A 26,475-nucleotide genomic window follows, 5' to 3' on the forward strand; every position below is an offset into this window, starting at 1 on the left:
ATGAACCTCAGAGCCTGAGTTCTATCTTTTATTTGGAGATAGAGCAGAATAAGAAAATTCAGTGGGTTGGTTGTATCTCTGTGTGCATCAGATAACTCTTCTTTGCTGTGCTATCCCAACAAGAAAAGTTTGGAGAATCATTTTTATCTGTATCTAACAAGCCAAATGGAACTGGTGCAACCGTGCCACTTAGATATTCTGAAGCTGCACCCTAGGCAAGGTCTAATAGAGTCTGTATTTACATGGGGAGTGCTCTGAGCCAAAGGCTCTGTTTGGACTCCAAAATCCATGAAGCTAATGGAAGTTCTTCCTCTGACATAAAGGGTTTTGAATGAGGCTGCTCTTCTGCAGAGCTAATTTGGAAAGCATAGACCAGTGCTCCCAATCAATATGGCATATATTTATACGAGCAAAGTACATCAAACCACCCTGTGAGCTGAGGTGATTTAAAATAACGCTTAACCTATAGCCTCCCTGGAAATTCTTTCAAGCTCTGTAATGAAGCATTTCTTCAGTAGATGTTTATTTTCTTTTTGTTGATATGTTTATGGTCCTGAGATGTAGATATTTGAGTCACGAAGCACGTCTGATAAATGGAGGCAGAAGAAAAGTTGTGGTGATGTGGGATGTTTTGCGGTTTTGCCAATGCAGGTTCTGGCAGTGCAGCTGCCTGTTCCTGCATTTCCAGCCTCTGAGAGGTTCTTAATGTTCGATATTTTGGGCCATTTAAGATCATAATGGCACACGGAAATTGTTTCCTGAAAAAAAAAGCAGAATTGCTCAGAGTAAGAGTTTGGCTGTCAGCATTTTCCCAGAGCACTGTTTTTCACTGCAAAGTGCCCTGCGATGTGGATGAGGGAGGATGACATCCAGATGGGGCTGTGGGGGGAGGATGGGTGCCCCAACAAGGCCAGGTCAGCTGGGGCCATGGGCAGCTTTATCTGCTGGGACACCCAGCCCATGGCAGGGGTTTTGAACAGGGTGGTCTTTAAGGTTCCCTCCAAGCTGAACCGTGCTATGATTCTATGAGAGAGCACAGAAGAGCTCCTGAAACCAAAGCAGAGAGGACCCTGAGCCTGCCTGGAGTTTGGCACATGGCTGCGGTGTGCTGGCACACACAGGAATGGGCCCAGAGCTTCTGCAGTTCACTGTGGCCGTGTTTCAGTTCTCAGAATGGATCCCTGTTCTTATAGAAGTGCTTTAGGTGGCCGCCCATAACCAGTCCGGTGATACCTTCATACTGATGTGTGCCCGTTCAGTTGTTGTTTGGTTGGAGCCGCAGGTAATTACTCTCATACTTAATGAACGGCATTAGTTTTATTGATGAACACTGAGGCTACATGCTGGAAAGAGGAGGTAGGGATTAAGTTTTATGGCCTACTGCTGCTATGAAAAGGAGCATCTAGACACCAATTAATGTCCCCTTGATGGGATTAGTCATTGCATTAACTGCAACTCTGGATTAAATTGCCAAGTCTTGTTATTTTAGACTTTAACATCTTAAATTTTGCAGATATCAGATAAATTCATTTTTCTCTTAAGACAGATTATGTTTAATGCTAAATAGAACAAATCCAGTGTTTATGTTCCTTGTGGATTTGCATCTCTTCCTACGTGGGTAAGAAGACTCTTTCCAAAGTCTGTTTCACAAGTGACGAGTTGAAAGGTCAGGCAAATTTCAGGCTGGTCTGGAATTCCTCCAGTGCCACGTTATCCATCTCAGCTTGGAGATGTGCTGGGATGGGGGATCCTGGTCTGTTGCTGCTGGAGATTCCTCTTCCACTTTTCAGTCTGGACTTTAATCTCCTGTTGAGCCATTGGTGCAGTGGAGGAGAAATGTCGAGGCAGATGAAGCCTTGTGGAGCAGCATTTCTCGGGGGAGAAATAACTTCTGTCGTCAGATTTTTTCCCTGTTCAAACAAGAAACGGGAGACGAGGTATTTCTGAAACTCGATGTCAGTCAGGAGGAATCGCAGCTGACAGTCGCCATGTGTCTCTCCTACCCAGCAAGTAGGAGCTGTGATACAAGGGCTTTAAGAGCCGCATATAGCACAGAAAAGAAATTAATAGAAGGTTTGTTGGAAACCCATCATCTGGAAGGTTTGATGGCACCCAGATGGAGCAGAGCTCTCCAAGAGAAAGATGTGCCTGCCTGGGTTTCTGTGTGCCACGGCTATAGCTGGAATAGAGGCACTGGAAGTGCTCCCTGTTGGCGTTTCTCACCGTCCACAATCTCAGCCGTGCTTCCACGCAGGTTCTCCGTGCTCACACCGGGTGCTCCTTCCCCTGCCCCCCTCCTGGCCGGCACTGAGTGTTGGTGCTTCTGGCCGTGGTTCATGAGCTGCAGGGGGCGCTGATGCCATCCCATGGGATTGGGAACGGACTGGATGTGATTCCCAGCAAAGCAGAGCGACCCTGCGACATGAACTAAATAGATGATGCTTTTAAGCAAATTGACTGAGTACCGGATGAGGGAATTAGAGGACTGCATCCTTCTTTTCAGATGTTCTTACGTCCATTCTATGTTATTTTAAAACGCCCCGTGTTGGCCACACGCTATTTGTCTTGGTGTGTTCAGGGAGGTGTGTGATTTCCCATGAGTATCGTACCTCAGCCCTCCCCTTTGGTTTAATTAACTCGAGGAGAATATTTTGAGAGAGGAATTTTTTATTCCTTATGACTGCAACTCTTTGCCTTTCGCTGCTGTTTGGACCCACCTGGACCCCACGCAGCACCGCTCATCTCGGATGCATTCCCTGCTCTGCAGAGCTGTGCAGTTGTGGGTGCCCTCTGCTTTTGGCCATGATGAACTTCAGACTCTCTTTCATGGGTTTTGTTGTAAAGAACAGAATGGCTTTAAATATCATGGAATCGTGTCATTGAACCATAGAATGGCTTGGGTTGGAAGGGACCTCAAGGGTTATCAAGCTCCTCATCCTGCTGCAGGCTGCCCAGGGCCCTGTCCTACTTGGCCTTCAGCACCTCCAGGCAGTTGAAATGAAGATGGGATGATACAATAAAAACCAGTTTTAGAGCAGTGGACCTTCTAGTGGAAGGGTTCTTTTTCTGTCATCCTCTCTTTTGGCGCTGCAATATCTGCAATTCCCTTTTGGCAACTGGAGCTCCCGCAGCAGTGAAACATAGTTTTCATTAAATGATATGTCTGACATTTACCAAATCTTTATGGACGATTTAGAGGGAACTGGTTGCATTGAGCAGCCTTATTAATATTGCAGTAACATGATTAGGGGAACATCGCGGTCATTTGGGCCGCGGGGGCTTTAATTTACGAGCACAGCAGAGAGGCGGATATGAAGCATCAGCTGACCAAAATATCTTAACCTTAATTTGTTTTCTCTTTGCTCTCTCCTTGTGTCTGTTCTGTGTTCAAAACAAGATGAGCCGTTTTAGATTTTCATTATCCCAGCAAATAATTTGATTAAAAGAAGCAAGCAAAAACCCCTCCAAGTGGGGCTGGGAGGCAGAAGAAGGCACACACGGCTCCGTTCAGCCCCATGCTGGGGATCCCTGCAGGGCCCAGGGGACACGCTTGGAAAATAAGGCTGGCATGGAATCTGGTTTCTCTTTCCGGGCTGTAGCTGGAACAACTTGGGCAAAAATAGCTCTTGTGCTGCTGTGCCCATTTATCTGAGAGCCGTGGTGGTAAATAACAGGAGGAGAGAGGGAAGCATCTCAAATCTCATCAATACTTAAGACAAAAGGCTCTCTGCTCTGCAATTATTCTTCCTGTCCTTTTCCCTCCTTCCCCCAGGCCACAAACAAGCAACCTAAATAGAGATCAGGCAGCTTTTAAATGCCACAGACTCATAAAAGGAAGGAAATTCAAAGTTGTAACGGAGCCTTCTCTCTTTGCATGCTCGGTGCTATTTCAGGCCATACACAAGTAGGCTGTCCTGCAAGCTCCACACAGTGGGACCAGCAATAACTGCACTGTCTATGGCAGCGCTGCCCTGCTCTGGGTTCCAGCCCTTCCTTGCTGCTCTCCCACTCAGCTCTGGGCCATCCTGGGTGCGGTGGGTGCTGGGATGGGCAGCTGTGCAGTCCCATTAAAACGCTGTTTGATTACGTTCAGTTTTGCCCTACATTCATGAACTGAGCGCTGTGGAGCTGCAGATCAGTTCCTAGTTGTACAAATTGCTGTTAACGTTCCAGTGCTGCTTCTTGCTGCTGTGGTTCCAAGTGGAGTTTTAGCACAAAGGAGAACAGTTGCTTTTAGTGACTGATGCCATGATGGATCCCGCCTTACTTCAGATGCAGACTTCTTATAAACAGCTCTGGAGGAGGCTGGTGGGAAATTACAGCCCCAGAGCAGTTGGTGCTCAAGCTTGCAGCTCCTTCCCCTCTTCCATAAGGGTGCAGGTGAAGCCTCTGTGTTTGGCTTTAGCAGTTACGCCTCCGGAGGAGACCTGAGCTGCATCCCCAGCGCTGCTATCAGCCCCGATCTGCCGCGTCCCACTGCAGCCATCAATTTATTGCTCTTGGCTGTGCTTGTGCAAGAGAGATAAGCGCAGGAGATCTTCCCTTTCTATTTTTTCCTACAGGAAGAGAAATATAGCAGCAATGCATATCAGGTTAGAATTGCCTCTCGTTTTATGAAGATATCTTTAGAAACCAGCTGTTTTCCATGAGCGTTAAACCACCTTGATACACTGCTATCGGAATTGACAGCTCTGGAGATTTTTTAAGAGATTTTGTTCTGTCGTGTTTTATTTTATTCCGTGTAAATTTTGTTAACTGCTTTGCAGTGACCTCTGATTGTGTTCTTATTTATCACAGAAATAGAAGAACAAAAAACTGATTTCAGCCTTGCAAAATCCCAGCAAGGTTGTGCAGCTCAACCTCGTGGTCTCTCCACTCCTCGTCCAACATGAGGACTATGTTACACCCATGTCAAAATGTTCAAGATCTCAGGCCGGCCACTGGGACTTGTCTCAGTCAGTCCATAGACTTGCTGTCTGCTTTGCAATGAAGAGGAGGAGCAGAGGAGTTGCTTCTCTGAGGGAGGGCAGTGTGAGGAGCGTGTTCCTCTCTCCGGGAGGACTCTGCTCACTGTGTTTGGGTTCAGGAGTTGTGCTTTATCGCAGGAGTCTTCCTATGGAAGTTGTTTATTGCAGCTGCTGCTAATGTTGTTTTTCTTTCTGTTCTTGGTGTTCTAAAACAAAATTACTGTGACTAATGTACCACTGTAAATTTCTGCAGCATCTACAGTGCTGCTGTCTGTGTCTGATGCATGGTGTCTTTGTAGCGAATTGTTTTAATATTACAGCAGAAATGCCCTTTTTGTGTACTGGCTTAGCAAATGGCAAAGCACTTCTGTAAATGCAGCACAGCAAGAAGGTGTGCAGCCCTGTCTGCTGGACAGATATCCGTGTTTCCTTATGGATACTCTGAGGTATCAATGGGCTTCTTAAGAGGAAGATGTTTGGATGCATCTCTGAAGTCACACTGCTCAAAAGAGAGGAAGTTATCGCACATCTGAACTGATCTGAGTGCAAACAGTGGAACTGATTTCTGAACTGATGCATTTCAGCTCCTTGTTGGTGCTCCTCAAAGCCAGCGCCTGCATCCTGGTGCTATGTGAGGCACTTCTCCCCCGAAATAACACCGTTTCATCCCTGTGCTTTTCTTTCCTTCTAATGTTCAGTTTGAATTTCAGCCTGAGAATAGCAGCCCTTGTGAAGTCGTCGTTGTTCCTATTTCCTCCCTGTTTCTTACACCAGCCATTGGCACTTAGTTATGTACAGGACTCTAAAGTGAAACTTTGCATGTTGTTAAGCGTAGTTAACCTGAGTTCAAGCAGTGAGAGGTGAAAAGAAATGATGCCAAATACGGAATATTGCTTTTCTACAGAGACTCCTCGCTCTGCAGTCGCTGCTTCCTGAGTTCTCTTAGAGCGGTTTTTGCTTTATCTCGTTCTTTGTTTCTGGTTTGCAGACCGCAGAATGGTTCTATGATCCTGTATAATAGGAAGAAGGTGAAGTACAGGAAAGATGGGTATTGCTGGAAAAAAAGGAAAGACGGGAAAACCACCAGAGAGGATCACATGAAGCTGAAAGTCCAAGGAGTGGAGGTAGGAGAACTTTCCAGTATTCTCCCTCGTTTTTCACGTGGAAGCTTTGTATGTATGTGGTTGATTCTCACCAAACAGGTAATTTTCACGGTAATTGCCATCGTTTTACATATGCTTATTAAGCGTTGCTCTTAGATGTACAGAAATAGATTCTCCATTGAACTGAGTCCAGAATCAGACTCTGCTTGAAAGAATGTTTTGAAAGAGGCTGTTGCTCTACTGATGTTCCTTAGCGACTCAGAAGGAACCAGAGGGAACATTTCACCTGACGCGGTATTTCTGGAACCAGCCTGTTTGTTCTGAAATATGTCATGGTTTGACATAACCATTCTCTTACAATCTGTGTGTGTGAGCAGTGAGCGATTGGATCACATCAATCACTTCTGATGCGCAGATGTGGAGTAAGAAAAAACAACGAGGGTTCTTAATTTTTTTTACTGTATTAAAGGGGAATTGTGTGTTGTGGTGGTTGGAGCTCGGATGCAGAGTTAGTTGTGAAGACATCAATGCTGTGCTCCCTACGTTAATGCCGACCTCTGGGCCAAAAGGATGATGAAGCGTTCGGCAGCACAACGTAACTGCGTTACCAAGAAATGCTCTGATTTCAGCAAATGAATAGTGAAGCTGTAAGGGCATATATTTGTATAAGCTGTATTGATTTCTGCAGTTAATAGACTGTGAGCACCACTATGGATCTGAGGCTGCACCCAGTTGTGCAGGCACAGCGCAGAATAACCTGCAGCGTTCCAAGCAATTGGTGCTGCTGAGGGACCAGGGAGGTTCTGCCCACCCGGAGCTGTTGTGCTCACATTGACATCCACGCAGTGTTGTGAGCAGCCGAGTGCATGCAGTGCATTCCATGCTCACGCTCCCTTCTAGGCAATTTGTCATTCTTACATTCTGTCTGTTTTAATGAGGTTTTTTGTTTTAAAATAGTATTAAATGGATTGCATTATATTACACCAGGGAGACATAACTTTGTTCCATAATTTTTACATCCAATAACAATGTTTTATTATGACAAGCCAAAAAAAAAAAAAAAAAAAGAAAAAAAAAGTCAGCATAATAGAAATTGTAGTTTGTTTTTGTTTAGTGTTTGCAGAACGGGATTTAATTAACTTCCATGAACTTTAACAATGCGGAATACCAAAACCTGCACCACAAACTTCAGCTATAGGACAGCAGCCGTTGGCAGCCACACATACACTGTATTTAATGAACTCTTCCTGATGGTTTTTCTTTAATAGGGTGATCAGCCATCAGCTCCTGACTTGTTGTATGTCTGCACCTACCACGTTAAGTCAAATAGTTCTACCCTGATTGCAGTAATTCCTATTTTGTTGTGGTCTGTCTTCTAGAAGGTAACACACCTTTAATGGAACATACAAAGGGTTGGAGAACGCTCCAGTTTGAAGGTTTCTTTCAGCGATCAATCACTTTCACCACTTAAGAAAATAAGGGTCAAAGTAACTTCCTTCTGGTTTGCTTGTGCCTGGGTTCAGACACTCATTCTTACGTCTTTCTCCACTTTAAGAGCCCCCTTAGTACTTTATATTTAGCCTCCAAGGAGATACCTGTGCCCTCTAATCCAAGCTGTGTTTCAGTCTTCTTAATGTGAAGCCTAATGGGCAGAGCCTTGTTCTCCTTGCTTTGATAAATGTGGGACTCGCTCTGTGCTGCAGCGCCGGGGGTCTCCCAGCAGGTAACACGATGCCCAAGCACGAATCTGGCTCCTGCATCAGTGCTGTGGACAATAAATGGGATTTGCATCGGCCCCTCAAACTGGTGAAGCACAATTTCCACATAAGTCTATGCATTAGGTAGCAAAAGGGGAGTATCAGAATCCAGATTGATCATCTGAGCGTTGAAAAGAAATGAACGTTTTCTCCCTCAGGGTATCAGAACACACAAAGGAAGCGATGATTCAGACAGCAGTGACTGATGTCAGGAAAGACAGGAGAAAATAAACCCACATGAACAACCACAGTGAGATTCAGGTCACGATCAGAAAGTTAACGCCAGCGAACATTTGGAGCTGGAAGAGTTGGATCTGTTGTGGAAATCTCTCCTGTACTTTGAGTACGTCTCCCTTTGCTTGTCTTTCAGCTTTGCTGACTTAATTCCAGCTGAAGTAGGCAAGAATGGGTGCTAATAAATAACAGTCTGGGTTTGGTGCACCACTGCCATGTTTTTCAGAGGCTGCTGGACAAGTTTCCCTGCAGGATGAGCTCAGGCTCACCCCACTTTGCTGCACCATGGTGCTTTTCACTCCATCCCACTCTTAGGTCTTGTTGCTGCCTGCCTGCTCATTTTGCTGACAGTGTTGCATCTAATAATTGCTACAGATCTGAGTTCTGAACCAAGTGGAAAAAGTTAATTTTCTTGACCTCCAAATGTTACTTGGAAAGAATTATGTATTTTAACCTTTTGATTACTAGCTCAGTTACACCCTGCACTGCTGCTTCATGGATAGAGTATGTTATGATGTTCCTAATCCCATCCTAACTGGAAGTGATGTTCTTTACTTGGATGCAGGCAACAGATTTAAAATAATAAAAAAAAAAAGGACCCTTTTAAAAGTTGGAATGATATTGTTGTTAACCACATTAGAGTTTAACAGGGCATGAAATAACTGTCTGCCTTGTGGCACTGCCAGATCGCGTTTGCTGTTCTTGCAGCCAGAAGATAAATAGGTATCATGGCCGCACTGATGGAAAAATACAAAGACAGCCAAGAACACAGATCGTATCCAAATCAAGTTTTGGGAATGGCAGTTGCTAGGTAAAAAGGAAAAACACGTTGGCCCATACGAGCGCTGCCCAGCCAGGTCTGAAATGTTCTTTATATGAGTAGATTTTACCATTAACAGCTTTCTGAGTTTGTTAAAGAGAATGGCTCCTGCATCTGTCCCACATTTGGGTAAGGAAAATAAAGGAAACAAGCGTATTGTTAGTCCTTGGGGATCCTTGTGTTCAGCCATACCATAGAGGGGGATTTGGTGAGCATGGACAATAGGGTAAAGAAAAGCTAGAAAATCCAGGAAGGGGAATAAACTAATTAATCAAGAAGATGTTAAATGATAACCGCCTGAAATGCTTAAGCTACTGCCTCACTTAGCATCACTGTGAGTAAGGGGTTTGGATATTACTTGGTTAATCTGGTGCACAATCCTCTTAGAAAATGCTTGATAAACCAGAAAGAAGTTAATTTGCCCTTTCCCCTAATATACATCTTTGTGCAATTCTTTGTGGAATCTATTAAAAATCTCCAGTCCATGATCCTTTTTAAAATTCTAATTAATTAGGATCCCTGGTGATATGTTCCTAATCAATCCACATAATTAAAAATTTTAACTAATAAATAAGGAGTAAGTTGAAATAGCTGTCAAGTAATTGCAGACTGGTGCTGCTGTGGCTGTGCAGTTGGTTGAGCCGTGGTGCATTTGGTGCATTCTCTGCTCCCCTTTCCACGTGTCTCTCCTGGCGTCTGTAAATTGCACTTGAATTTATTGCAAACTGCTTCTACAACTAATGTGAGGTTGTGTTGTTATAGTAAATATCCCAGTGTTTTGAAAGGCTGGCACAGATGCTCTTGCTCTTCATCCTGTATTTAAACAGGTTTGTTCTTTCCAAATCCCATTGCCTGAAGAGAATTCAGAGCGAATGGCTCTGTTAAACTTCAGGCAGAGCTCCGACCTGCCGAGCCACGCTCTGAGCATAGCAGCACTACGTGGATGTGGTTGTGCCAAACTGCTGCTATGAACCTGCTGCCCTACCACAAACCAGTGGCAGCAGCAGCTCCGCTTTGTGTGCATCCTCTCATCTCCATACTCATGTGGCAGAGGGAGCAGCGCTGTCTGCTGGGCAATGGGAACCACCTTCTGCAGCCCTAGTTCATTAGTGAGGGGGGCTCATTGGTTTTGATTTAGTCTGACACACCGATTTAAGACTGGAGCAATCAGAGAACGGGAAGGTGTTAAGCTTGTAGATGACAAGTTTCTTGTTCTCCAATGTGCAGCTGTGTGTTACCTTGGCACAATTTGACAATCTTTGTGAATTCCTTAAAAAAAAAAAAAAAAAAAAAAAAAAAAGGTAAAACTTGATCTAAGTCTTATTAAGAGAGAAATTCCCTTGTGGGGATGGAGATGCAGAATACCAATTTTGTATGCAGGACTTGTATTTAATTATTATCATAACAGTCCCTTAACACTGTAACAGATTAGTCCACAAGGACATGAATGGAAATTTCAGATTATTCAATTACTGCAGAAATGCTGGAATCTCACTGTCAGAACCTTCAGCTCATTGTGAGCCCAGCCTGCCGATACGGCCGCCATCCGCTCACAGCTGAGCTGGGAATGCACAACACGGAGACTTTTCCTTTCAGAAAGTGACCAAATGGGCTTTTCTGCCTGATGCAAAGAACCCATCACAGAACATTAAACCAAAAATGTTTCTACCTTTCAATTCCCCGTCAGTGAAATGTACGGGCAGGGTATTACTGGAGGGTGAAAGCAACAAGCAACTTCTGAGATCACACGCTCAGCAGCACTAATCTTGTAAACTATTCCTAGGACAGCCTGATCCAATTCGCTTTAATTTACATGGGCTTTACTCCCCCTCAGAGGTGAGCTGTGTAGTTTGCAAACTAATTAGGATTACATTGTTCAGTCAGGCTGCTTAATGCATTCCAGAAAAATACTGCAGAATGGCTTTGGAGAAGAAATTAGAGTTTAATGTGAAAGGCATTCTGAAAATATTACACACATATGTGCATACATTAACACAAAAAAGCACAGCCCTGAAATGAAAGGAGAAAAATTGCTAGGGAGTAGTGACAGTTCCTATACAAATCTATTCTTTATCAGCGCTATTAAGGATTTTTTTTCCTCAGGTTGCTGGCAATATTTAACTTCTGCCATATGATTTCTAACCAGAATCTCCCTTCATCTCCTGCAGTTCATTGGAGGGCACAGAGCGTAGGAGTGTTTCCCCACTTATGGTCTGGGTCCCACAGCTCTGATGTCCCTCATGGCTGTAATGTCTGGTTCCGACCCACATGGAGCACCAGGCAGTGCTGGGGTGAGGCGTCGGTCCCCATGTCTGAAGGGCACATGAATCATCATTAGATCTGGGATGAGATCACATGTATCAATCACTTGTGTTCTGTACTGGGATCCCAACGCGTGCACTTGCAATAACATCGATTTGCAGCAAATGCTGGGGGGTTCTGGCAGCATTTTGCAGCACTGAAATTGTTTGAGTAATTGATACTGCAGCTACATCACGATACTGTAAATGGTGAGAAAGGTGGTAGATCAAAGAGTTCTCCTCTCTTGTCAATGGTCCTTCTTAAATAAAACATTAGAGCAAGTGCACAGATAGGGAATGAGCAGACAGCCCCTCCTGCCCTGCCCTGGGACGTTGGGTTGGTGTCACCCGAACGACTGCAGCCCAAATGCACGTTGACATTTATATTGACTTTTTCCATTTAGAGAAATTTGAAATTAAATATATTTTCTGCCGGCTCTGTGGAAAAATCCATTTATGAAAGCAAAATCCAATAGGAGATCTAAAGATTGGTGGGCAGAAATGAAATATTTTGAGAACAAAATATATGGAGATTGGATTGTTGGATCTATGCTCTGTTTAACATGCTGGGGGCCGGAGAGGAAAGCCGAGGTTTATTGCTCTGAACTTTATCCTGATGGTTGCAGTTTAGATGAGGAACTTTAAAGCAAAATGGAAATGAGTATTTGGGGCTCAGAGACAATATTCTGCACTTACTTTTTCAGACCACCTTTAATTTCCATGGCTGTCCTGATGGCTGCACAGGAAGGGCTCAGTGTGGGTTGGTTTGGGCTTTTGTGCCTGCAGTGACCTTGCAGTAGATTGCACAGACACCAGGTTCTGTAGCACTGAAGCAAAGCTGCTGCGAAGGGCGAAGCTGCGCTGCCACATGAGAGCGAGAGGGTCGCTTTTTTCCGCAGGGATCCGTTTGATTGCACAGGGATCCAGATGATGAAGCAGTGTGTGTCTTGTAATCTTGTAATTGCACTGTTGGCTGTGACGGAGATAAGAACTTCCCCTGGAAAGGAGGAACTTCTGCGTTGCTCTGTTACACTCGTGGCTTTTTAATGTGTTTATGTTTATTTATTTATTTTGTGGTGCATTCGAAAGGAAATCAAATCACATTTGCTGTATTGCTGCTAATTTTGCATGCATCAGAGATGCATTAAACGTTTTCATTTCCTGAGTTTGTGTTCGGAAGACAAAAGTGTTCAGTGGGAGAGGGAGCAGGAAGACAGGAGTCATGTTTGGAGGCTCTGGAGGTCCTAAATAAAACCTGGTATTGCCTTCATATGGCAGCAGATCACCCAAGGACACAGGAACTGCAAATAGAGGGAATGAATGTGTAAAACCAATAGGGTCTGAATCAACTTGTTGGTAGGTGGTGCTGGTGGTGTTACAGCAAAGGACAATCCTGCTGTGTAATGGAGGACACTGAACAGTTAATAGTGGAAAAGCAGACAGAACAGGATTTCAATTTGGCACTTGTCTGTCTACGTGCACTTCTTAATGGCCACCACTTGGTAGGACAGTATTTACTCACCTTTTTAATGACAAGAGATGCGAATTAGCCAATGTTTGCACAACCCTTTGAAACATGGAGCGCTACCTGCAAACTAATTTCATGTAAGAAATGGAACTGAAAGAAGAGAAATGGCGTTATATTGGCCTGTTCCCATGTTTAAAGCTGAATCAGAATGACACTTACGATTCTGGTCGTTCCTTGGGGCACACTGTTACTCTTCCATATGTTCTGATGTGTTCTCATAGTCCTCCGCAATTGTGTGTACCTGTTCTTAATGGCAGAGCTGCGTGCATGAAGGCTGCAGAGCTGAAATCCCCCGTGGTGGAGGTGGGAAGCTTTCAGTGCTGCTGGATGCAGTGTGTCTGTGAGCAGCAGCCGGTCGGAGCGATGCTGATCTGTTCAGCTGGGTGCTTTGTCAGATTTCTGTATGTGGTCTCACTTCAGTGGCAGCTGTTTGCAGAGAGCAGAGTCTCGACTGGCTCTCGGAAAATGGCCTGGTTGCAAAAGCATTAAAAAAAAGAAAAAGAGAAAAAGCAAGCAGGCATCTTAAACTACAACAGCCCGAATGAAACACCAGCCCCTGCTGCAGCAGCACTGAGATAAGGGGTGTTGGTGAGAGGGGCTGGCAGGGCTGAGCTCAGTGGTGTTTTCCAGTCACTGATATGCAGCGTTAGAGGGTACAGGCAGCTGCCCATGAGCCAAATACCTGTTCTACAGCAAGAGAGCACAGGAGACCCTGTCAGCAATTAAGGTGATGTAGGAAATGCAAATTATTGTATTTGAGGAAAAAAATATGTTTCTACTTGCTGCTCGTTTTAAAAATGCCCCGGCCGTCAGGTTACAGTTAGCAACATTTGAGCAGGAGATCCTTCCGTTATAATGTATGGTAATGGATTCATTCATTTCAGTGTTTTCATATTTCTGCTGCCATCGCGTGGCTGCTGAGGATGAACACAGGCTGTGGGCAGCATCTGCGACAGCCCAGCTCCGGGGCTGCTGGGGCTGCAGCGCTTCAGACAGGGCTGTGTGAAGGGGCTGGGGCTCTGCTGGCATCTTCTGGCAGCCTCATCCTCAGCGCAGTGCAGCTGCCTCCTGGGCCAGCTGCTGGTCTCAGCTCGGTGCCGGCTGCCTTTGGGATCTGCTGGTGATTTACATCGTGTCCCCTCTGCGGGTTCCGGTGTTCCCTACCAACTGAATGCTTACAACGGCACAGTAAGAAATCGAACACCCACCTTGGGCAGGATGGTGATGCTTCAGGTTTTTACTCTCTTCTCAAGACGAGAAGGTTGTTTTCATGTGAGATAGACCCGTGTGCCTGTCCCAGTTCAGAGGCTTCAGCTCCTGGTTGTCTGTGTGGGACCTTTCATGAATAAAACCCAGCTGTTTACCTGAATGCTCCTGTTAAGCACTCGGGGATGGGGGGCTGTGGTGATCTGCGAGAACCTCCCCTCGTCACTGGCTGAGGGCAGCAATGCCCCCCCATGGAGCTGATCTTACCCCTCACTGCAGCAAATACGGTGCATTTTCCCATAAAAAGGCCCCGTTCTACTAAGGGCTGCAACATTTTAGAGTACTATAAATGTTCTGAAGATTATGTCTTCTGTCTGACCTAAGTATATTTTATAACACCGTGTGGGTGTTTCTGTTTATGGTTACACTTTGCCTGCAGTTTTTATGTGCCTATTGCCATAAACAAATTCTGCAGAAATGAGAAAGAAGGAATATATGTACACGTAAGCACGGGAAGGTTGTTACACAATGCTGTGATTTGGCCGCACCGGCTGCCATTCCTGCTGCTCTGACTCTTTTGTGTGTATGATGTAAGCAAGTGCTTTGCCCTTTCCGTGCCCTTTTGACAGCCAGGCCCATTGTCATCCTAGGGGACAGTTTTCCCAGCAGTATGTAATGCTTCCCATCGTGGCCACAGCCATCCATTATAGTTTATTTCCTCGAAGTAGAAACGAGCTCCTTAGCTTAAAAAGATGAAATCCGTCCTCCTCTCCAGCACTGCATCGCTTCCCTTTATGCACATCCTTTTAGACAGGAGGCTTTGCCCGACACTCATTAGACTTAATTTTAACAACAGTTCTGCTTTGTTCAGCTTTTTGTAGGCTGTAACACAGAGTCGCAGACCTCTTCAGGAAACAAATGAGTGGTATCAGATGTAACTGAACTTCCTCCAGGCTGCATGGGCCCCATCCTGCCCCCAGCCACAGGAGCACTGCAGGCCCGCAGGACCGCTGTTCTGTGCCTGGACTGCTCATAGATTTCAGTGTGTTTCCAGTCTCTCCTTGTCAGGGTAACAAAGAACACATTCCTAATTACAAACCATGGTTCATTTTTGTGTTAAATCACAAACTTGCTTGAGAGTGTTGACTGAAGTTTGTGTCCCTGGCTCCAAGCTCAGTGCGGCACAGCCACGATCCTTCCATTGCCATCCCTGGTGCACACAGTGGGCACAGAATGTTCCCAGACACAGGGGCCTTTCAATGTCTCTTTTTCACCCTTTGGAATTAACATGGTGTGAACTGCTGTAGTGCCATACGATACATGGAAAAGTTTTGATTGCAAATCTGAAAACTAAAGTTTTATTAATAGCTGTAGGGCACTGGAATTTAATACTTATGTGAGTTCTCATGTCAATTCAAGGCATTTAAAAATCCAGCAGTGGTTGAGATTGTTCTATATATAGCAACTTTATTTCAATAGTCTATGTAGCTTTCAAAGTAAATATTAATTCCCTTATGCTATAAACTGTTATTTATCGTGACAGGAAGCCATAAAGTTATTTTACTAGAATACAGCCAGTAAATTGCACATCCTAGATGAGATACAGCACACATTGAATTTCAGCAGCAATTACCCAACATACTTTAGACAAGTCAGTATTAAACACACTTGAATATGAGTTGCAGCCCGAGCTCATGCAGAAAATCCTCCTTAACCATTCTCCATCCAGACCGACCTGTCGGGGGGCTGTGGTCCCCAGGTTGCAGCCAGAGCAGCCCGGAGTCAGAGACCAAAGTGCACAGAGCCATGGAGCAGTACCTCACTGATAGCATTCCTTGTGTTTTGACTTACTTAATTACCTGAGTTACTCATTAAAAGTGCCTTATAATTGCCTGACTCTGAGGTATTGCAAGAAGTCTGTTTTAATTATGCTTTTTTTTTTTCTTTCTTTCTTTCTTTTTTGGCAGTGCATTTAGACTTGGACAAAGCAATTATTTAAAAAGATTGAGTTTTACTAATTTTTGTAGTAAATGATGATAGATGTCCTGTCCAGGAGTGTGGACTGCTGCTGGAAGTGGCCAGAGCAGCATTTCTCAGGCATAAGCAATAGCGCACAAGCACTTACCCTGTCTTACCCTGCAGTGCTGGGGACAGGACCTGATCTCTCTACCTCACAGTCTGTTTTTTGCTGTGGAAAATAACGTGCAAAGCATGAAAACTGGGAAGAAAACTTAGAGACTTAGCTTTGTCTATAAGGTCAGCTGGGTGGCTTTTGGTACCAGAAAGATTCAAACCTTGAGACCATAGCAAAGAAACTTGTCAGCATTCAACCAACTAATATCTGAATTGTAAGAGCAGCTTTGAAATGCTCAGCTCTCCACTAAACAAACACAATCTCAAGAGGTTTGGAAATAGCTCATATTTTTAATGTTAGATTATGAAAATCAAAGAAAAATGTGTAATGATTGTTGAACGTCCATACTGGGAGGAGAAATGCAAGCAAAAGATTGTTAGCTGTAATGCTTCTTGATATCTTATAGTCAGAAGGTTACGTTAGTTAAAATATAGATTACAAGGTCAATAAGAACTACTGCCTGCTGCTGCCCTGCTGTCTGTCAGGTTCCTCACTTCCAGAAGTAGTTTCCCAGCTTACTCATAAGGTCTGTCTCCCTTTTATTTGGTCTTTGGGAGGCGTATTGCTGAAAAGGGGACTTTGTCTCAAGAAAAGGGGTTTTGTTCTTGTTTGAAAAACAGAAGTTGCTTTTGTTTTGGTTGCCAGAGATAGGATGAAACAACAGCAAATTCTAAATATAGCTTGGTCAAGGTCTGCACTTCGTAGCTGATACGGCTGCACAGACACAGTCCCTGGTGATGCAGAGATGCACACGGGAGAGAGATTCTGTAAACCTGGTCTGTGTTGTGTGAAGAAATAACACAATTGATGGCAATAATACAAAGCTGGATGGAGAGAGTCTATCAAACAGATAAAGCTTAATTACTGAAGGTTATAAAAGTATCATGATGGAAAACTGCAGGGCAAAACAGGGCACACTTTTGCCAGGATCAGGGAAGCTGAAGAAACCACATGCTCAAAGTCAGGCTGTGAGTTAGCAGCAAGAAGTTCAGGAAACGAGTGTGTGTGAGCAGTGCAAGTGCAGGCTGGAGGCTCCAAGAGCTACGGGAGGGTTTGTGACAGGTGACTCACCCCACTTCTAAGCAGGGAGAAGGAGCAGCTCAGGCAGGGCGTCCTTCGTAATGCTGCTAACAAGGCAGGAGGGAAGGACGGTCAAACCAGCGAGCCAATTCCCAGCCCAAATGATATGAAGTTGCTTGACATGCTATATCCTTCGGTACAAGTTTGGTTTAGTACAAATATGCCCAGATGCCTGGGAAATTGGAACAATACAAGAGGGAAAATTTGAATGTCAAAAGGCCGCTGGCAGATTGTCTTTGTCAGGAGTGTGTATTTGAGTCTGGCAAGTCTGGGACTTCAGCACAGGAGCGTGAGTCAAGGCCATGCCCTGTTCAGTCCCTTTGGCAAGCAACACGAAACCTAACTGAGAGAGCTGGTCAAAAACAAGAGCCTGAATTTTAATGTGTATCTATAAAATGTTTCTGGCGGCGTTGCATAACAGATGGGTCAATTCTTGTACTTTCTGCTGCACCACATTAGTTCTTTTATGTATTATTTCTGATCTGATAGAACATAAGTAACAAGCCCCGCACACATGCTCAGGTTAATATTATCTCTTCCTATGGAGATCATAATTTTAGATAAGGGGCATGCAAAGGTTGGAGAAGTGGAAGCTCTAAATATAGAAGAAATATTAATGCATGAGCTCTAAGCCGTTATTGGTTAGCGTGTTTCTTGGAGGCATCGCAGCAGAGGGAATAGTCTAACAGCACACAAAATGCTGAGGCTGCTCTGTCCCCACACACTCCTGACTTTCCTCTTTTTTTTTTTAAACTATTCTTGTCATTCTTTCCAGAAAAATACATTTTCCTGTTCATTTCAATTGTTACAGTTCAAAGCCTTCCCATACACTGTGATAGCCCTCCTGTTCTTTCCCTTTGACCATTTAAACCTGTTCAGAATTGTCCTTGCCTGCCATTCCAATTCTGTCCCTTTTTTGGAATCTCACTAGTGGCATTTTGCCTTTCCCTGTATTTGCTTCAAATTGTCTCCTTTCATGCTTTAGTGTTTTGCCCCATTCACACCCTGGTCCTGATTTCTTCCTTCATTCTTTAATCCCCTTCACTCCTTCCATTTTCTCCCCCTTCTCCTTCATTTCCCGCTATATCCAGCCCTATCTGTCAGTACTGAGCATCTTTCCTTCCTTTGTCCTTGTTTGCCTCCTCTGCACTACGCTGTGCATGTTTTGGGGCACACGATGTGCTTCTTTTTCGGTGCATATTGTGTACGTATACAGGCCATATAAATGATTAACCACGCTGACGACAAAATGTAGGGCATGGTGTGTTTTCGGATAGGAGCTACATTGCCATTGAGAATACACTGCACTTCAAGTGATGCAAACGTCTTTCACCAAGTAAAAGAAATGCCTTGGACCTTCACAGAGTCCTGTTTTTTATAGCAAGATGCTCACGGTAACAAACAAGGCCTTGAAGTGCTTCGTCTTTGCAGGCGTAGGGCTTTATTTGGTGTAAACAGAACCAGCTCCAGCTCTGGATTTCAGGTTTTCCTCCCCAAGGAGCTGCTGAGCAGGGCGGGAGAGCTTCTTCCCCCACTTTCAGAGGAAGGAGAACACTGATTTATTTACAAGCGCTGGGAGCTCCTCTGGAGCTGAACTAGAAGCAAATACGTATCCAAGCTGCAAGTCGTAAAGTGCTGGAAGAGGTTGGGGTTGGAAGGCTCTATTTGTAATAGTCTGCTCTGGAAACCATGAACCTGAGGGTCTGATTGCTGAGGTGTTCAGCAAAGCCTCGTAGCTCCCACTCGGGATCACCTGTGTTAGCAGATGGGCACAAGAGCCACTGCAGCCTCTGAAACGAGCGGCGGCTGTGTGTACCCAGGCCTGTTCTGACAGAGGGGGGATTTAATTGGATAGCCATATTTTCTGTGCAATGCAAGGTTCAATAGCAGTTTGCTCTTTGGTAACAATGGCACAAATTGCACATCTCTGCTTTTGATGGGGAAGAGAGGGTCGTGCTGCAGGAAGACATGCCTGGCTGTGGGAAGGGCCTCGCTGCCGCAGTGCCCTGCACAGAGCGGGGCTGCTCTCACTGCTTGCAGCTGCTGGGGGCACAGGGCTCCTCCTTTCTGCAGAGCTGGACTGAAAGTCATGTCTGGAAGATCGGGGAAAGGAAGGTAAGGTGCAGAGCTGATGTCCTGTGCCTCCCCTCTGTAATTAATCAGCTGTTACAGTCTGTCAGTTAGGCTAAATGGGGAACAACACATTTCTGTCACTTCAGCAACTTTGGTTGAGATGTTTTCCCACAGGTTGAGCTGGCAGATGTAATCAGGTTTTGTTTCCTTTTTATTGTTCCTCTCCCCTGATTAGCAAATTAGGGAATTGGGCAAACCTGACAGCAGTAATGCGTGCTATAGGCAGGAAGGTGTGGCTGCACCTCTCTTAGACCCCATTTAAGGGCTGGGTGCCCCAGTGGAGTGTTCCCTTGTTGGAGATTGCTCCTTTGTGGAGCCTTTCTGTGAGCTGAGATCTTCAGAGGTGGGTGAGCATCCTTCTCTTGGTAACTCCTTCTCATTGTGCTGGTCCTGCTGCCATTGCATACACTGAGTGGTTCATTTCTGCTGTGAATGCTGTGTGTTTGTGGGTATGTAGTGTGTGTAGCCATGGCTGGGATCTTAGGTCTTAGATTTATTCCACTCTAGAAGCTTTTTCCTTGTACTTGGGTTGATTTCAGCTTCGTGCCCCCAGAGAGATGTGAATTCTATTTGAAGATGTACTTAAATGCACCTGAAATAAGTGAATAGCTGCTGGAAAATATAAAGCAATCCTTTAATCACATTTTTAGTTATTTAATTGTGGTAATTAGCTGTTAGGGTTACAAGGGCTGCAGGAATTGTGTTCAGTTGCAGCAGTTTTTGTGTCGTCTTGTTTCATTTTGCTTGTTTTGAACACTGCTGGAGCCCACTGCTCTGCCTGCTGTCTGACCAGGCTGCACTGCTGGGTGGTAACAGGTGGGCAGAGCACTGGCTGCATTGGGAAGGCTGAAGCACTGGAATGGTTATTGCTATTTTAATTCCCAACTAGATTTTCATGGCAGAGGGTGAGAAATATTGCTGGTGTATGAGCTGTCCTCCTTGTGCCTACCTCTGGCACACTGCTTGGTGAATAGCTTTGTGCAGCAGGTCCTTGTTGGCTTGGGGTGATTTATTGTTGTTTATTAATGGCAAAGTTTACTTGAGAATCAAGCCCAATATAATCAAATCATCCTGGAAAACATGGAGAAGGCCAAGTGAGAGAAGTATTAAAACCCATCTGTACTCTAGTGCCCTGATAAAGTGTTTTCTACCAGGAAACTTGGAGAAATGCACTTATTTTATGAACGACTTGAGGGAGAGGAAACATCCCCACCAGGGAGGATGGATTTTGTTATATTTTGTCAGTAAGCAAAAATGGGAACATTTAAGACTTGCACAGATCCTGTGGGATCTGCCTGACTGATGCAAAATGACAGTTGTCACAATATTCTGTATAAATATCAGTCTATTTGCAGGTGTCTGTTCTATTTTTAATGTAATCTCACCTATCTTGCAGAGCGGGAGATCGATGGACTTTACACCTGTATCTATCATTTATGTTGTTTTGACATTTATAAGAATTCAAGGTTTTTAATAACACTTACTTGCTTAGCTCTGTAGTTGTTATTCATGCAATTAAGCCGCAGAGTGTGGATTGACAGCGTGCCATGGAGCTGATTGCTGAGCAGCGCTGTGCTGTGACGCAGATGATGGGTGACTCCATGCAGCAGCAGTTCCTGCTCCTGAGCAGGTCATCACTGAAGATCAAACCAAGGTGCATCTCAGTGCTCTTAAGGGGAGTGAAAAACTCAAGGCAGGCTCATAACACCAATCCAGTGGTGGGTGCATGTGGGAGTAGGGGCTCTTTGTGTCACCTTTTCATCTCATTTCAGGCTGTTCCTTCAGTTATAGTTTTACACGCTGGTCAGATATTAAGCAAACATTCGTATATTTCTGTTCTTTTCCTTATCCTGTGGATAACTTGGGGCCTTAATGTGTCGGTTTGCATATCCACGTATCTATCTATCTATATATATAGATATGGCTGTGATTTACTTGCGTATGTGAGTGAATTATTCATGAGGGAGGGTTGAATTTTAGTTTACCTGCTTCTTGCTCAATGCAGACAATGGGGTATTACTGACCTCGGAGGCAGGAGCTGACCATGAATCATGGACACAGCTGGTAGTGTGGCAGAACTGGGGCTGGGTGCAGTGGGGCTGTACTAGTATGCATCAAACCCACCCAGCAGCACAGGTCTCTGTTCCCATGATGAGGAACTTCTGACAAACCGTGAGCAAAAACCCCTGCATGGAAGCCTCAATGTCACAGGGCACACACCCTGAGTTCCCTATGGGGTTTGTGAAGCCCACTGGCTTCAGGACCCTGGCTCTGCAGAACCGAGAGATGAGCGCTCCTGGCAGACACCTTCATTTCAATGACTTTAATAAGTGTGTAACTGTAATATTGACCTCTAGTGGAACATGCAGGCTGATGTGTTTACATGCAGTGCTGAGTTTAAACAGCCTCAGACAGCCTTTCTCTTTGACTACTGAATAAAGCATTTTTTGTAGCCTGCTCAAAATCTCTGAGCTGTGTTTACATTTTAAGAGGCAGTGCTGTGGAATAGAACGTGTTTTTATTGCTTGCATTTATTAATAAGAGGAAAACCCAAGTGCCAGGTTGCAGCTTCTGAGCTCTCAGTACATGTAACTATTTAGTAGAAAATCCCACTGAAATTTAACTTGTCAGTTAACCGCGTTGTGTCAGCGTTTGATTGCTTAATATACATTAGCAGAAAAAAACTATTTAAAAATGAATTTTTCAGCAACGAGCACATGGCATGAAATGAATGGGAAGCTGGAAGCTGCATCCCTTTGTTCCACACCAAAAGAGAGGCCTGTGTGATGCTGTGGTGGCAGTGTTAAGTCATGGCCTGAAGCAGTGATGGAGCACCTGGTGGGAAGGCAGGGCCAGCCCAGGGGAGCTCAGGTGCATGCAATGTACTGCGTGATTGGATAGGGTGGAGCTGGGATCCAGCCCTCATTTAAGGGTTGGCAGGGGAGCAATTGCTTCCTGTGTGCTGCTCCCATAGTGCTGCTGTAAGCAGGAAGGATCTGCTTGTTCTGTGTGTGTTCAGTAGTGCAGAAGGTCCTGCACATCTCCTTTGGTTGTGTGATGCACAATCAGCCAAGTCAGCTATTGCTGTGCTGCACAGCCCGAGCTGCCAGCTTTTCCCCTAGGGAAGGCTCTCCCTCCTCTCCTAGCATTCCCAGAAGACGTCCAATTAAAACTACAGGCACAGTTTAAAAATACACTTGCCAGATGTTTGTTTAGAATGACCTATAACTGACAGCAGAAATAGAAAAGGCCGAATGTGTTTGATGCTGCAACGTAACCTTTTTGTAGGCTGCCATTCTGTATGCTAATGGAACACAGCTGAATTTTGAAGCCAGACCTGCCAGGCCATAAAGCAAACTGCTCTGAAAGCAATGCATCAGTAATTCTTATCACCTGGCATCTGGAGCGCCTGTGAAGCCGGCTCTCTAACTAGAACATGGCATGTCGTGATTTAGGAGGGAGCTCTGATTTTGCAATCTGCAGGCAATTTGGGCTGATGGATCTGCTTGCTAAAGCGAATACGGGTCTGCTCAGGACAAACAGCTTTGTTCTGCAGAACCCCAGCTTTGAAGCATTTCAGTACCCATCTGACTGAGAACTATTGGTGATGGGTGGATGGTTGGACCAGGTGATCCTGTGGGTCTTTTCCAACCTTGGTGATTCTCTGACTGAAGCCTGATGTTGTTAGATGTGCTCCATCCCAACAGAGTTGCACAGTGCTCAGTGGATCAGATACTTGGATCACAGTTTTGGGGTTGGATATTGAATTGTGATTCATGCTTGGTTTTCTATTGGGGGGAAGCATGCTGATACTTGTTCTCTAATCGATTTTCTTTAAAGTGAATTGACTTTGTGTTTTCCTTAGTGTAACAATTTATATGCAACAGATGCCTATTGGCACATTTATCAAAGAAAAAGCATGGATTAAATTATAGTGACAATATCTATTTTTCAATATATAGTTATTTCAAGCTACTTCTGTAGCTGAAGTTGGGCAGCTTTTTAGATGCTGTTCCTGTGAAGTATCAGGTTCATGTTTTGTACCTCTGGTCACCTATGGGTGACCTATTTGTTCTTAGAAAGCGTGTGGAGCTGTGAGCACCGGCCACAAAGCCTTGGTGCTGCTCTGGCAGTGCTGCTGTCCCAGCTGTTTGGAGGAGGGTTTGTGTCCTGCTGGGTATCCCTTCGGAGCACACGGGTTCACAGTTGTTGGCAGTAAATTGCACGGAAGCTGAAAACTAATCGTGACCACAATCAGTGCTGAGGAATGGTTGGTGCTGGTAAATGGAAGGAATGCATTTTGTGCCTGAGCTGCAAGGTCACCTGTCTCACAGAGCTGCTCTAGAAGGATGCTGCAGAAATGCAGCTGTTCTGTGCAGAGGAATGCTCATCGAGTCTCGCTGGCCTCTCATAGCACATAGTGTGAGAGGTGCTCAGAATGAATGTTTGATAGTTCTCCCTCCTCATAAACATCATCTGCATGCATTAGCTGCAGACAGCCGCGGCTCAGCAGTTTGGTCAGAGTCCAGTGGTTTCTCTGCAGAATGCTAAATCATGTCTGTCCTGGTCTGGGCTTTTTGCCCTCTCCGAGGAGTAAATAAGACTCTGAAAGGGACAAATGTTGTGGCTCGCACAGCAAAATGAAGTTTAAATGCATTAATAGTAATATAAATGCTTATTATAAACTGAGAGCTCTATAAAATGAGGAGGTGTTTGATTTTTTTGAGGTTAAGAGGTCTCTTTATGGTAGCTGCTGACAAACACAGCGTCACAGGGATCAGTTCTTATTGCTTTCCAGCACTCTATGTTTTTGAGTTCCAGCAGTGCTGTTCCTCATTTCCCTGCTTACAGCTGACTTCAGAAATGGTTCTGAATACACAGGGCTTTTTTTATCACTTTGACTCAGATCCAGGTGTCAAAAAGTAACAGAGACATGAGGTGCAAACCTGCTTGGTGTCACGGACAACATACATAAGATTCCTTTGTCCAGTTCTGCTGTCACGATGTCTGTATGAGTTCCTCTGTTTATGCTGGTCTTACCCACCAGGACCTACCAAACATTAATAACATGATGTGTGTGCAGGTTTGCAGCCCAGGACTTCAGTTTTCTCCTCAGATTTCCCCTGCATTGGCTTTTGAATAGTGTGCTGAGCATTTTGTGGTTTCTGCGGGGTATGAAGAGAGAAAAGCAGGTGCCCTGTGGAAGAGGTTAGTGGGAGACGTGCAGCAGTGTTAAAAGGATTTGCACTGCTCGTTTCTCATGAACTAACCTGAAGCTGCATTGCCTTAAGAAAGGCTGAGCACTGTTAGACATTCGTGAGCCTTGATGCCCCCGACCCGTTATGATTCAGCAGTGGTTACAGCTGGAATAATTCTCTTGTGGGGATGGAGTTTATTACAGTTGTTCCTCTCAGTGACCCCCTGCTTTCTGCTGCTTGGATGAGTGAAGAAAATCCTACTTGAGCAAAGCAGCAAGCTTTTTTCTAACCAAGTGGGTTGAAATGTGTGTGGTTTCTTTTTACCCATGAAAATGATTGACTTTTTCATCTATCTTCACTCCTGATTGCTTCTCGTGCTCCAGCTGCTTCTCAGCCTTTTGAATGGTATTTTCCCACCTTGGTAGGGATGATCAATGAGATTCCTCTGTGCTGTTTGATGGAGGCTGTTGCAGTGGCCCTGTGAGCCTGGTGATACCAGCCTTATTTCTTAAGACGTGCATCACATGGCAAGAGCCCTGAGGATCTTTTTCTTCTGACCTCACTCACCACTCAAATATTGTCCTGTGGATTTCTAATGAAAAGAGTACAACCTTGTTTTTTTTCAGAGATCGTCCAATTTAGCCCAAAGGTATCATAAAATTCCTAACTTTGCTTTTAGGAATCGTCTTTTATAAGTTATATTTCTCAGAGTTAAGTGGTAGGTACATAGTTGTGAAATAAAATAACAAGGATCGGTGCCTTGAAGCTGTGTAGGGTTTTATGCTGTGGTGGTGACTCAGTTCCATGGGGGGGTTACATGGTGTGAAGATGGTTCCTTTTGCTCTAGAAAGCACTTCAATGCCAGCTTATTCTGTCCAGTCCTGCTGCTGGTCCTTTTGTAATGGGTTTGGGTGTAAACCAGTGCTCTCCATAAAGGAGTTCAGACAGTTACTTGGTCTGAAGCTCTGTCTTGAGGTCCAGGTGCTTTCCAGTCACTTTCATTAACCTGGAGAATGTCCTGGGTTTGTTGTTGGTATTAATGGAAGGGCAAAGGTGCTGTGCTGGCCCAGCACAGATTGGCTGTGAGGATCCTGATCCACACTGACTGCATGAGTGTGCTTGGCACTTGGGGAGGAAATACAGCCTCTGAGCAGTAGGAGTTGTGCTTCCCGTTACTTTTAGTTCCTTGGTTCACCATTGTGATACTGCAAAGACTGTTGAAATGAAAGCTGTGAACAGTAACCTGTAACTATTGAAAGGTCCTGATGGACCCTGAGTTCTGGAGGGGGTGTGTGTAATGATGATGGTGTGAGTTCAGGCTGGGGGAAAAAGTGTAGTTGTGAAGCTCATACAGTGCAAAAGTTAAATCAGCATTTTAAAGCTGTTAACGTATGGATGTGGGATATCCGCTGTTTTTTTTTTTTCCTTAGCTTTGCCATTTTGTAATTCCAGATTAAATCTGGACACACTGATTTCTGTCTGTGCTGTGTTCCAGGTCCTGGCAGCAGGATCTCAGCTTTGTGTTGTGTGCCATCTGGCCCTGCACCTTCAGAAGAAAGCACGGAAAGCATTTTGTGCTTCTTGTGTTTTACTTCACACACATACAGCTCTGAGGAACCCCCTGCATTGTAAAATAAACTGTTCGGTATTACTTTGGTTCGACATTTATGGAAGTGTAAATGCTGTGGTGTTATGGCCAAATGATAAGGTGCAGACCACGGGGAAAAGCAAGTGGAGAGCGTCCAAGTGAAAGGAGCCTTTGTACCAGGGAGCAAAGTGATGTGCTCTGCTTTGAACAGTGCGGGCTATAAAACAGAAAAGCAAAGAGCAGAAAATTGAAACCATCATGAAAGTGTCAGGTCTGGGGCGTTTAATACAAAAGCCTATCCTGATAAATAAGTGGCATATGCTTAGGATATGGCGGATCAACAGATGACTGGGGGATGCATTTAGTGCATTAAATCCTCATGCCATTGAGGCTCTTTGTGAGGTACCACATCACAAACAACAGAGGT

At 44.8% G+C, this 26,475-nt stretch overlaps 1 protein-coding gene across 24 annotated transcripts in view; it reads left to right on the plus strand.

The window, feature by feature from the left end:
- Positions 1-26,475, plus strand: part of CAMTA1 (calmodulin binding transcription activator 1) — a 185,466-nt gene that overhangs the window by 66,803 nt on the left and 92,188 nt on the right. For all 24 annotated transcript variants that reach the window (XM_015882491.3, XM_015882493.3, XM_015882490.3 and 21 more), the window contains one exon: positions 5,956-6,091. In XM_015882491.3, the coding sequence (XP_015737977.2) occupies positions 5,956-6,091 (136 nt within the window). The remainder of the gene's footprint in view (positions 1-5,955; positions 6,092-26,475) is intronic.

This window comes from Coturnix japonica, chromosome 9 (assembly GCF_054131305.1).
Source record: "Coturnix japonica strain WE chromosome 9, WE-NBRP24, whole genome shotgun sequence".
NCBI classification, from domain to species: Eukaryota; Metazoa; Chordata; class Aves; order Galliformes; family Phasianidae; genus Coturnix; species Coturnix japonica.